A 13,740-nucleotide genomic window follows, 5' to 3' on the forward strand; every position below is an offset into this window, starting at 1 on the left:
TACTTTCTTTTTTCAATCTGTAAATTGTGCTAGTGGCCCTTCTTTTCTTGCTTGGGAATGTTATGCTCATCTATGTGGTACAGTTGTTATGGATTCTCCATGTATATTGTCAAGTAACTTTCCTATCTCTGGAACAGCAAAATGAATGAAGCACCTTGGCTGCTGCTATTGCCACAAAGTATGTGGAATAGCTACAAACACTGGAGTATGCCCAATTACACTGGAGTATGCCCAATTTTCTTTGTAGGGCAATAAGCATCTACCTTCCCATTATGACAGTTATGAAGATGTTTTTAAAATTCCTTTGTACGATAATAAGTCTCCTAGGTTTTTTTCTTAGCTGTGGAAGCATACTTCATGTTTGCACAAGTTATCCTGTATATGAAGGCACTGGGGCAGGGGGGAAGCATTAAGCATGCCTTCATTGACTAGAGCAGTAATAAAGAGATGATTTTACCCATTCCCATTGCTTTAGTCCCTCTCTTTTTGTTCCCCCAAATTTCAATTAGCATAATGTATAAAGAACATGATCTGTTTTTTAATCTCTCTGGCATATCCCTGTCCAAATGAACTGTATCTGGATATCCATGGTGAGCATCTTTGCATTTACACACCATCTCTTACCATTTTAGAATCACTAACGAGCATCTTACTTTTTGTTACTGACTTTGCCTAGGATGATTAACAATTGAGGACTGCTTTGTTTTTTTTTCCCCCCTCTTCAGAGCTTAGTGGGAACATCTTCCAGTGATTTCACCCTACAGATTGACATACATTTAAACCTCCCTTGATCATTTTTTAAAGGTCAAAGATGGAAAGAAGTCTGCTAAAACCAGGATTTCATCCACTTTCCAGTTTCCTTAGCAAAACACTGATTCTCTTCTAATCTCCATTCTGAATCTTAGGATTTGTCCTCATGGTCCTCTGCTGATGAACTGGACACATCAGGATCTGTTAGTCCTGTGTCTGGAAGAAGCACCCCCAGCAGACAGAGAACGGTAATTTTATGCTAGACATTTCTGTCACCTCTTGGGTGGGAGCACCAGATGTTTTACTGCAGCTGTAGGTAGATGAAAGGTTCACACCATCTCCCTGATAGGAAGGAAAGCCACAAACTTAGATCTGTTCCCCTCAAACAAAGCTGCTTTCCCAACCCTGCTGCATTTCCCTCCCTGCATGAAATGAGAGTTAGAAATTACTCAACATAACCAAGGGCTCAAACTGGTTGGTGTGTTATGGCATAGCAGATTCTCTCTTGTATTCTGCTCTAGTGATCTCAATGTCTGCTCCTCTCTCAGCCCTAGTACAGCTGATTCCTCGTGCTCTCTACCAGGTCTTCTCTGCCGAGCTATTTTCCAAAAATACCAGTGAAACTTTTTTTGGGGGGGGGGGGGTTAATTAAAATTGATCATGGAGTCAGAATCTGATTGAGACTGTGGATGAGGAAGTTCCTAAGGCTGCATCCAAAGCTGATAGGGCATGAAAACATTGTTGGAAATGCTGCAGAGTGGGATCTGATCAGGGGAGATGACATCAGCTCTAAAGCTGCATGTTCTTCTCACTAGAACAAAATACAAGGTAAATATCCACTGTATTTTGCTCCACTACAGTTTGAGCCCTGTGTGAAAAAAGATTTTTTGTCTTTCTTTACAATTCTGTTGGTTGATTTATTTTAATTATTCAATTTTTCCTTATTCTTAGAACTATCAGTTTTCATTTGCACTTTTTATAAAACATCTGAGTTCTGTCCTGATAAAGTGTTATGGTCTTCTGAAATTGATTTTGCTACATTCACTAGTTTCCTTTAGATCCTAGTTTGAGAATGTAAAGGAATACTGGCTTTTCACAGGGGAAAAGAACAGCATAAAAACTGAGCATTTCAATTCTGGAATCATTACTTTCATTTTTCAATTAAGCGCTTTTTTAAATTACTAAAGATAGCCATGACATCGTAAAAGCTTAAACTGGAAGATGCCTAAATATCACAGAAAATGACAAAATGACTTAAAATAGAAAACTTTGGCTAGCTAGTTGGTAGTGGGTCTTGCCTTGATATTTTAATCTGCATTTGTCTAACACAATATTGTTTGGTTTGTTTATGTACATAACTTATGCTTTCTGTCATTTTTGTCCATTATGTACAGTGTAATATGTATGATTCCTTGGGGTCTGATTTTTTTAAACTTTCCCTTTTTGCACCCATAATTTTGGAGACATTACAAAAGTAGAAAAATGATACCATTTAAAACTATAGCACCAAGTACATTCTTAGTGAGAAATTAATCATAATAATTTCCTAATATCCAGGGATATTTAAGCATCTAAGATGCATTCATTTTGCCAGCAAATAAAAGTGAGTACAATAAATCACCAGTTGTTTGTCCATCAAAATTATGGGTGAAAAACGGCTAGCCTTTTATTGGTGGCACATGGAATATAATTGTATTAGTGTTCTACTGAACACTAATTGTGATGCAATGAAATATAAATACTCTAATGTGTATCATTTTGAGTAAGGTGAATTAATTTTATATTTCATGCAACAAATGACTTGAGCAAATTTTTCTAACACTGGTTCTTGTACTGATCTAATGTGCCTCACTGGAATGACTAAAACATTCTTTCAGATTCATTTCATACGTTCCAACCATTTTCATATTCAGCTAGGAGCAAAAGAAAAGCCAGTTTCCTTGGTTCATGGGTATTAGTCACTTCATTTGATTTTATGTTTCCTTTGCTGCACTTTTTAATTTGATTTCATCAGTAGCTTGTCTTTATTTGCCTGGACTGAACATTCTTCTTTCTTTACCCCCTGTTCATTGCAAACAGCCACGGGGCAAATGTAGTCTCTCACAGCCTGGACCCTCTGTCAGCAGTCCACATAGCAGGTACCTTATTCTCCTGGTTTCCGCACTCTGTTCTAGAACTCCAAGAGGATGATGGAAATTGTCCATGAGGCATGTGTGTCCACGTTTTTATCTGCCAGGTGGACAAGAACTAAACATACTTCAGGTGTTAAGTGTCCTTTGTGAGGATTTTTGCATACATTTCAATTCAGTTATTCCAACCAAAAATACTTGTTAATAAATATGCTATGTAAATCTTAAATAGACAGTTTTTGCTTCCCAGTAGCATAACTTACAGGTCAAAATAAATTTTTAATTTTTGTCAGATGTGTAAGTGTGTACACTCATGATACTGACTATTACGTTATGATCTGATTAACAGAAGTGCCAGTAGGTTCATGGCAAAGACTTTTTATCATCCTCTTTATTTCTAGATATGAAATTAAGGCAAGTATTAGGCCAATACAATACTTAGAATTCAGAAAACCCACAAGACTGAATAAAACACACTAACATCCTTTTTTTTTAATGTTTTGTTCAGTTTGTGGGTTTTACGCTCCTATGACTCAAAATGAAAAAATCAGAATTTGAGGATTTTCATCTTTACAAAATTGGGAGCATCTTCTTTCCCTGCTATTAGAGAACTTTTTTACAGACATAACAACCTAACACTGACGTGACACTTGACAAGTGCTTGCATCCATGTATCACACTGCGAGCAATGCTGCCCCATCTCTGTCTGACCGCTAGAGAGCAGACTTGCAGCTGCAGCTTTTTGCTTTCCACCTCGTCTCAGCAATCTCTCATTTCTGCGGCTAACAGTGCTTGTGCATTCTGTTCTTGTCAGTGTGATGTGTGTGTCCTTTTGCTCTTTCACTGATCCGTTCACTTCCCCATAGCATAAATACATTTAAGGAAGCCCAAAAGGAAAAATTATATACCAACACTATACGATAGATATCTGTACCCATTCCAACATTTAGTGAGTTGTGACAGAATGTAAAATTATAGAGAACATGAGAAAATATGTGTGGAATTGTAATCAAGCCTAACTTCTGTTTTGTCAATTGCTTGAGATAATAGTTCCTGTTCAAGTGAGAGATTTTTAAGTTTTGAGGACAGCAAAAAAAATAGACTTACATGGTGATTGAGCAATAATCAGGCATTCAAAGAAACCTTGAGTGCACTTTGTATTTAATGGCCTGTTTTCTGTAAGACAAGACCACAATTTCACTTATCAGAGCAACAGTCTGAAATATGAGGGAGCTAGAATGGGGAGCACAAATTGATTATGGTCATAACCAGTCAATTTTCCAAATTATTTCTGAATAGAATTAGCTGCGTAACTTTAGCTAGTGAAATACTGCAACTGTGAAGCTGCTATGAACATTAAGTGACATGATAGGCAAAATATTTCCATAAGAAATCAACTCATTCTTTTGAAGCACAATAAAACATCCTGCACAGTAAGTGACATACATAGACCCTGTTTCTCTGTTCCTCTCATGAATGGAGAACTGGGAGGAAACTTTCTAATTCATGTTGCTGTAAAGCTTGGCAACTGTCGGTGGAATCGTATTCTATGACCATTAACATCTAGGCATGTGTCTTTTATTAACCTGCCTGAAAATGAAGGCTGACTCAGGCAGGTCAAGCATGCTTGCATTAGCAACATGGCATTAGAGGAATATTCTGTGTGTGCTCCTCCAGTCTCTTCTACATGTACAGTCCCACCGTCTTTAAAGAGATTACTGTTTTGTAGGCCTGAGGTGGGGGTGGCCTGATGCGCATCTATCAGTGCTTCGCAGCTTTGGGACTAGTTTAGCAGGGGCATTGGCATGGCATCTTTCAGATCAACTCTCTCCAACACTGTTTATTAACACATCTCATAGTAGGACAACACAATGTTCAATTTGTCATTCAGACAACCGTGGAATACAAATGAGTTACTACTGAATAGGAAACTTAATCAAATGCGCAAAGCCAGACAGGTTGTGGTTGATGTATAATATGGCTTTAACTGATAAAGCGGTACAAGCTGTCACTGTGTTCCTTGATATTTTGACATGCCTCTGATCAGAGTCTTTTGCGTTTGATCTTGCACTGGATCAGCAAACCCTGCTAGATTATAGTATAAGGAGAACCAAAGACAAATTAGAAATGTTTGCTATGTAGGATTTTGCAGAGGAAAGTTACTTACTTAAAAAATTAGAGGAATGGTGTTTTTAGCAAGCCTGATGATATTGCGCTTTTCTGTTATCATAGCTTATATATGTAGTATCCTGTTGATTCATCACGTACTACATCTGCATAGGAACTGATCCTCCCAAACCAGCCTGTTTGGGTATGAAATCTGATAAAGAAGTGCAGAGTTTTAAATTGGGAAAAGCAAATCCCCAAATCACTCTTCCCCCTTTCAATAGTTAACATGGCTGTCAGGAAAAAGTACACCTGGACCCATGCCTGAAGATTTTTTTAAGTGATTAAAATGTTAAAAGATTAAAATAATGGTTTAACCTGCTCCAGTATATTTACATTTTCTCTCTTGAGCAGTTCTATTCAAGTCTGGCGCCACTGATCCCATCTCCATTTGCTACTCCCCCTGCTCCTCTGCTCTTCAAATCCAATAGCAAATTTATATATTTCTCAATTCCTTAAACCAACTAGATCACAACATTCTTACTGCGCTCAACCACATAATAAAATGCAATGTGAAATAATGATGACACTAAGAGACTGGATTCAGATTCCCCAAGGCTCTAGTCAAAGTTCTGCTGCCTTCTGACTTTGGGGCTGTCACTTAAACTTCTTGTTTAACCACCTGTAAAATGAATATTTTAATCTTCTTTACAATGTAAACCAGCTTAATTTGACAGGGAGTAGATATGAGCCAACAAGGAATATGTAATATCTGAAGATAACCAATTTATTGACGTACTGGCAACATAGGACGTAAGACCAGAATGGATCTTGAGTCATCAAGAGCAGTCTGCTGCTGTCCCAGGCACTAGTATCATAACTCCTTTTTTAGGTTAATGAAACCCCATCTTAAGTGTTTAGGATTAATCTCCCTGTTATCCCTGTTAGAAGGCTGTTTCAGGACCTCACTCCTCTGATAATTAGAGACATTCTTTTAATTTTCAAGCTAAATTCTTTTCATAGCTTGTCTTGTCTTCACCCCCATTACCTTCAACTTAGCTGTTTAATTTCCTACATAGCATCACATCAAATGTTCTACCAGTCCACAAAGATTAGATCTAGTGCATTTTTCTTGTCTAAGAAGTGAGTTATTTGTAAGCTGAAACTACATCCAGGCTGAAATGAGAGTTCTCCTGTTCACCTACCAAGCTGCCTGGTAGCTTAACTTTTCTTTCACATATCAGTGAAGCCATTGAGGAGAAGCAAGCTAAGTTCCAACCCCGCAGATCTTGCTAGTTCCCAAGAGGAGGAGTCCTACTGTTGCATCCACTGTAACGTTAATTTTTCAGGTTCCTTGCATATTTTACTTGAGCCTGACATCAGGAAACGTGCAGTTGGTCAAATTTGCAGCTGTGCCTTCCACGTTATCTAGTCACTAAGGACTGTGTGAGGGAATAACAGGTGATCTTGCTTCAGTGCTAGCTGAACAGCTGTCAATGTGACAAATGGTAGAGCAACCTGAATAGACAAAGCTAATAATTTATGGACAAGAGAGAGAGAACTTCCTTTCCCTCAAAGTAACTATAGCGCTCAGTGTTTGGGGCTGATCTGCCCAAAAAAATTATAGGAAGTTTATCATTTTATTTCAATAGCAGCAGTAAAATTATTCACCACCTCATAGAACAGAGTATTCATTTTTTCCATCATTGTTAATGTGGCCATTAGTAGACGACTACCTGTCGAAATAGCAACCAAATCAATATAGCACTTGAATATTTTAAAGCAGATCTTTTGAATGTGGTCTCCCCTGGAGGTGAATATTTCATTATTCACTTGTTGGATAATTTCCACGCTGTATGAACCAGTAACATTTACAATCCTTTTCTGCTGCTATGTTTCAGTACACTTTTCTATATACTGTATTAATTTTTGAGGAAATCCATTATACCCCTTTCCAAGGAAGCCAATATGTGTTCCACCACCTTTTATTTGTTTTATTGTGAGTTTTGTTTTGTTTTTCCATACATAAAAATGAAAACCAGTATTGCTTTTGTAGCCCACAACCCTGATAAAGGAAGAGAATGATTAGGCAACGATGTGCCCATTCCTTTGGTTGTAGTTCCCGGTCCTTCCTCTAGAGAGTTATTTGATAGCCTCAGGATAACTTTCAGATGACTTCCAGCCAATGGATAATTAGTTAAAAGAGCCTCTACTTTCATACTGCTCTCATTAATCCCAAAGGAAGAGTAGACACCTCTCTGCAAAATGTGGCATTTGTTGATTGGAATAAGAGTATCTGTGTGAAAAGAGCCACGTAAGGAGGTGGACTGAAATGAAATGCAATGAAATGCTTGGGAGGTAATTAAGCACTCCCTGTTCCCTTTGTTCCTACCTCAGCCCATTAACTTTCAGTGTTGGCATTCTTAGACAGTAGAGAGCCTGATCTAATTGAACTTTAATATGGAATGCTCTGATGCTGTTAAATGTGCCATGTCCTTTCAGAGTGTTCTTTATACCTGAACTTACATAGTGCAAGAATAAGCAGCTCTCTAGTTTGGCTCCAATAAACATGCAAACTTTTGGTTTGATCATCACTTCTTGACCTAAACAATCCAGGAAGTTAATCATTTAGTGTACCTGAACATTCAACTTTCCATTAATCAACTAAAGGTTTTGTAAAGGTTACCAAAGGCTATCGGGCTTACTTGAGGTCTTTACGATGGGAAGATACATGAACGCAAGTGAGCTGGTAACAATAAATTATCTCCTCCAGTTGGAAATTAATAACTAAATGTAACAAAAAAGGTTAAGAGGGATAAGATATACCCTGCAGTTCTTGTGGGGAACACTTCGGAGGACTCAGTGTGAGCATGTGAACATCTACATAGTTGCTGTAAAAAGCTTTGTAAGTAGGACATGTAGATTCCCTTTTCACCTCAGGGGAAGTTGGCAGTCTGGACCTGGTAGCAGGCTGCAGAGACTGCTCCCTAGTTGTTTAATTTTAGTGGGTTAGTGTTGTCCTCAGGTTAATACTATCATTTTGTAACAGTTTTGTGGCAAATATGGCTGTCTATGCCAGAGAATCAGCGAGGCTCTGGGAGAGCTGGGGAGATGAAAGGGTAGCCCCAGGAAGGACAGAAAGCTGGAGAGAGAAAGTATAGTGTCAAGGAGGACAGAATGGAGTCTGACAAAGGACAGAGAGAACTGGAGCAACACAGTAAACACTGTTTGTTTGAAACAGGTGTCGGCTCTGCTATTTGGGACATTCGCACTCTAACATGTAATTAGCAGAGCTGCCTCCGAAATGGACCTGGTCTGTGACACTAGAGAACAAGTTTCTTTGCTGAATCAAAACCACAGAAGATAGCATTATTCCTTGGCCAGAAAAACAAAAGTTTTATCTACATGACAAAGGTTATACTGAAGATTGTTCTTCTTCCATGCATCTTTCTACTTCCTTGGCCTCTAACAAGCCATTGGGTTCATCCTACTCTGTAATGAAGTTGCTGTGAATTTCCCATATTAGACAGAGTCTTAAGGGAAAACTGCATCTAAGCAGATGGCTTTAAAACCACTCATCCTTCTGTATTTTAGCATTGGCTAAGATACAGTACTGTCCTTTGCTAGATAATTGGTGTACCTGAAACACTTTGTATATGTTGGATTTGGTATGTTTTTTAATCTTCAAGTTCTCTCTTATCAACCCATGTAATTTCTCAAAAACATTAGTAGGCCACCCAGGTACTAGAGTGCTGTCAGTTTTAGTCAAGAGGGAAAAAATCAGCTCTCTTTCCAGTACTAGAAGGAAAAGCTTCTTCCTGAAATCTAAAAACTTGGATTAAAGTTGTGAATATGAGGATCTAAACTTAGTGGCTAACTCAGAGGCCTGGTTTTTATTTTCCAAGGCACTGAGTTCTCCTAGCTTCCACTGAATAAAAAGTTGCTATAGATTTAATTGCCCAGCATGAGACAACAAGAGGCCTTCGCCCACCCTAAGACACTGATCATCAGCTGCGACTGGATTGTTAAGACATTTTAATTGCCCTACTGCAGAAAAGATTTTTCAAAGGAAATAAGACGGGGAAGAGGGGAGGAAGAATTTTAAAAAAGCGTAAAGGGCCCATTCAGTTCAGGAAGTCAATTATAAATGCTGATTCAGTGCAAAATGAGGCTATGGTGTATTCTGTGGAGACTAAGAGTCCCTCTAATCCAATTCTGGCAGAGCACTGTACTTGTTATGTGATTTGTAATGATACTCTGGTAACTTCCTGAAAACAAATGCAGTCAGCATATAAAGCAGTGGGGTTTCCCTTCTCAGCTGCATGTGTCTGTGGAACAGGAACAAGTGCTAATACGACAAAAGAGATGTTGTCCTTATCTAGATTATGTTCAATTGATTTGTTAAAGTGGAAAATCTTTAACACAAGAAAAATGGGTAGATTAACATGAACCACACTGAAAGATTTTTCAAGTGCTTTCTTTCTCCAATTCCACTGTTCTAAAAAGATCCTTCAGTAGAGTCATGGAAATGGCATATTCCATGTTAATTATGTAAAATATTTATTATTTTTAAATGAATATGCCAGGAAGGGTTATTGAAGCAGGAAGTAGCACCTATGCTGACTAGTGCCTTAGTTTGTTCTCATATGGATTTCTTTTCTCAGGTCCACAAGAGGTGGCTCAGATTCCTCCCGTTCTGAGGCACTGTCAACTCGGCAGCACCAGTCCTTCTTTCTCAGAGTCCTCAGAGCTGCTCTGCCACTTCAGCTTCTTTTGCTGCTCTTGATTGGTCTAGCCTGCCTTGTACCAATGACTGAGGAGGACTACAGCTGTACTCTATCCAATAATTTTGCCCGGTCCTTCCATCCCATGCTAAGATATACTAATGGCCCTCCTCCCTTATGAAGCAATGGAAAAGTTAGTACAGTTGGTGAAAAACACACATCAGGAAGCGGGCCCGTTTCAGGTGTTAATGCACTCAGTGTGGCAGCTTTACCTACTGTAGCCAATGTACCCATATCATTCTACTGGTACTAAGTTTTTTTGTATCCTGTATCAGTACCAAAATGTGTAATGCATTACATGAGTTGCATCATTTCAAGATTTGTACCCCTGGCACGAAGAAGGCTATGACATAAGCAAGGGAATTTTCTCTCTCTCCAACATTCTGGATCTTTTAGCCACATTTATCTCTGGGTCATTGTCCTGTACTATGCATAGCCAAGGAATTTATACTGTAGGAGAACGTTTCCTATGTGCTTCTCTAAATGAGCTACTAGCCAATCTTTGTTCAATACACAATATCAGGACCTTACAGTATACAGACCAACCAGTGCTAGGGACATTTTAGAGATTTTGTAACATAAAATTCTAAAGAGCTCATATAGCAATGTACTATTTCCCCTTGTTTATTGTTTCAGGCATGCTGTTCTAAGCTTTGCTTTGGATGCACAGGCTGTAAATCTGAAAAGCACTTTTTTAAGGTTTAAAAAATTGGATGTAATAAATAAGATCATGGAAGCTTTTATGAGAACAAAATAATGAATGTCAAGTTAAAAAAGGAACATATTTATGTATGTACAGTTTGCTAAGCCAAGTTTTGTTTGTATTGATTTCTTTGCATTTATTATAGATTCCATAAAATATTTTGTCTATGTGCTTTTTAATGACAATTACAGAAACCTCTATGTTTAGACTGAGAAATGTATGGTAAAAATAATTACAAAACCATATATATGCTGCAATTCTACATGAAAAAGTAAAATAAAATAATCTGTTATAATTAATTCTTTCGGAAATATGTGAAAATGGGAAGATCTTGGACAAATTGTGAGAAAGCAGCATAACGTGTGAGAAAATATTACTTTTGAGTGGTGACTGTGACAATATAAACTTCCCTTCCTCCTATGGGTTAACTCCAGATTTTTCTAATTTGTTTTCTGTAGACTTTCTTATATTTGCTGCCTTCCATATTCTGCTGATTTGAAATTTTGTATCAGTTGGTATTAAAGAAGACTATTTTTGTGGGTTGAAAATATCAGAATCTTTTTCGTAGCAGCTTGATACAGACTGACACCAGGGGTAGATATTTATGCTTGACCAACAGTTGAAACATTTCTGATGGACCATACCCAACACACAAACATAAATAGCAGAAAAGAAGAACAAGATGAAAGCTCATAAATTTTCTAGAAACATTACAGCAAACTTGTTCTTTGAGTAGCAGCAGGCACTTTGTACAGTTTGAGTCATAACGTAACCAAAACAACATTCTTTTCAAGTTTGAGAAATTACAGAGTATTGCCCTAAAGTTATCTCTTGTTTAATAATTTTTGTGTTCTTAAAAAAGAGCCGTTACACATACTGTGTATGTTCCTATTAATTATAAGCAAATGTTTTTTATTTAAAGAGAGAATAGGCTGGGATGTGTACCAGAAAGAAGGAAGCTCTATTTTTTTTCTTGAGCCTGGAGAAAACAAAACTACTTGCACTGCCGCTACTTGGGGTTGTCCTTATGGGCTCATGATTTCTGCCTCCGATTAGAAATGACCAATTGAAGCCAGTCAGATGGTTCCAGGAGTCAAACAGGAGGCAAAAACAGTGGCATTCTTCCATGGCTTGCCCAGTGACTTACCTAATTTGAAGAGGAGAAATGAAACTTCATTCTCAGATGACTCTGCACATGCTAAAATATGATCATGCATGAAATAGACTTTGCCTTTCATAACTCTGTATTTGTTGCCTCTGTCTGATACCAAAGTAGAAATATTATGTATATATGCTCTGCAGGGGTTTGCTTTCCTCACTGAGATGCAGATGTCATGCTACGATCCTAGATACCTGACTCCTTGACAGGGGCTGGATAAAAATAAGCCATTATCTTCTCAGAGTCTATTGTGCAGCTCTTCATGTAATCCTGTCTTTCCTTTCTTACATGCTTTGGTGTAAGTGGTTATGTGGTTAAACCCATTGACTTATAATTTATAACCTCTATGCAGCTAAGATAAATACAAGATAGTTTACTCATCCCAGGACTATTGCATGTGCTCTGCAAACTCAAGCAGATGTCACTGCATTAGACATGGTCTAATCATGTTTTCAACAATGAAGAGTAGCTATTTTCTGTTTTATTTTTGTTTTAAGGAAAGTTAAGGCTATGCATCATAAGTCAGCAAGTCAGGGAAAGGGAAAGACATCACCTTAACCTCCCCCTCCTGTCCAGTCAGGCCCTGGGGATGTTATGGAATCAAGCAAGGCTGATGGAAAGGTAGCATATAACCTATGAGTTAACAATGGGTACACGTGAGATGTATCTTCATAGAGCTAACCAAAGATACAACTCACCTGTGACTTTTTGAGTAAAACTATCTGTCAATCATTTAAAATTGTAGAAGAGTACTATTACTTGTACAGAAAGTAACTAGTAAATAACTAGCCTATCACAGAGCTTGTCAGGAATGTGCTACACTCAGGTGTAATGTGTTTGGAATATGACAGGGTCTTTTTACTCCACAGTAGTGCTTGGTCCATAGTGCTTTTAAAAGCACTGGGGGGGGGGGGGAAACAGAGCATAGTGAGCGCATAGGAGCCTGTTAAACTGTCTGCTAGAGCCTGACCCCAAGATTTCTGTGGCTCACTTCTAGTTTCCAGGGAAGTGAATGATGGAGGAAATTAGGAATGTAAAGAAAAGGAAGGAGAAAAGAGTCAATTCTGATTAACTAAAGAGGGGCCAATGAGTGAAGTGGAGAGGAACTGTTTAAAACAATTGCAATGCTTGAAACTAACCTGACTTCAATCACTTTCATTTCCTGTAAGTACACTTATTCTATTATCTGTCATTCTTTGTCCATTTTTGGGGTGGTACCTATGTTCCCACCCTTTTAGCACAAGGTGGATATGAATGGAATTGTGCTTTGGAAGCTAGCATAATAAACTTCTGCCTTGCCATAAACCCAAATTATTGGCCCACACCTTGATCACTGCCATCTCCCTGCCCCCAAGAATGTGTACTGTAGCTTGGGTGCCAGCTAACCAAGGCTAAAGTATCAGATGAAAGAACCAGCATTCATGGGTACTCCTAGGATTCAACACAGTCAATCTCCAGCTTGATGATAAAAGCAACAAGTGAAAAATTGATCACGTTACCTTTCCCTAGTTCCATCACTGAGCCAGCTGGCACTAGTATGAGGGCAAGTCTATAGGAAAGCAGTTTCCCCACTTCATTCAGGTATCAGAGGAACCAGTGGCAGTGGCCAGATTCACTACAGGAGTCCATTACAGTGTTTTTGCCAGTGTTCATCTCACTGACAGTTCTCTTATCAGAACCAAGCCAGCGGTACCACCTATGGATATGGAGTGCTTGATTGATTGAGATGAAGGGAAATGATTGATTGACTGAGAAGAGGGGAAAGGGACCTATTGGTGGGAGTCTACTATAGACCCCCTACCCAAACAGAGGAGCTTGACCAGGAATTCTTGGGTCAGCTCACCGAGGTAGCAAAAGCTAAGGACGTGGTAGTCATGGGGGACCTGAACTTCCCAGACATCTGCTGGGAAGACCAGTCGGCCAGGTCCGAGTGCTCACATAGGTTCCTGGAGAGAGTCCAGGACCTTCGTCTAACCCAGGAGGTGCACAGCCCCACCAGGGGGGATGCCTTGTTGAACTTGGTGTTGGCCACGGGCGACGACCTGGTGAGGGGGCTGCGGGTGCTTGACCCCCTGGGCGACAGTGACCACTGCCTGCTAGAATTCACCA

The 13,740-nt window shown here is 38.9% G+C and overlaps 1 protein-coding gene across 4 annotated transcripts in view; it reads left to right on the plus strand.

Annotated features, from left to right (window-relative positions):
* Window positions 1–12,539, plus strand: part of SYNE1 (spectrin repeat containing nuclear envelope protein 1) — a 631,505-nt gene extending 618,966 nt beyond the window's left edge. For all 4 annotated transcript variants that reach the window (XM_019526891.1, XM_019526894.1, XM_019526892.1 and 1 more), the window contains 3 exons: window positions 906–998; window positions 2,830–2,888; window positions 9,650–12,539. In XM_019526891.1, the coding sequence (XP_019382436.1) occupies window positions 906–998; window positions 2,830–2,888; window positions 9,650–9,890 (393 nt within the window). In that variant the 3' untranslated portion in view covers window positions 9,891–12,539. The remainder of the gene's footprint in view (window positions 1–905; window positions 999–2,829; window positions 2,889–9,649) is intronic.
* Window positions 12,540–13,740: the final 1,201 nt, after the last annotated feature.

Source organism: Gavialis gangeticus, unplaced genomic scaffold (assembly GCF_001723915.1).
Source record: "Gavialis gangeticus isolate Ggan-Ray unplaced genomic scaffold, GavGan_comp1, whole genome shotgun sequence".
Lineage (NCBI taxonomy): Eukaryota > Metazoa > Chordata > Crocodylia > Gavialidae > Gavialis > Gavialis gangeticus.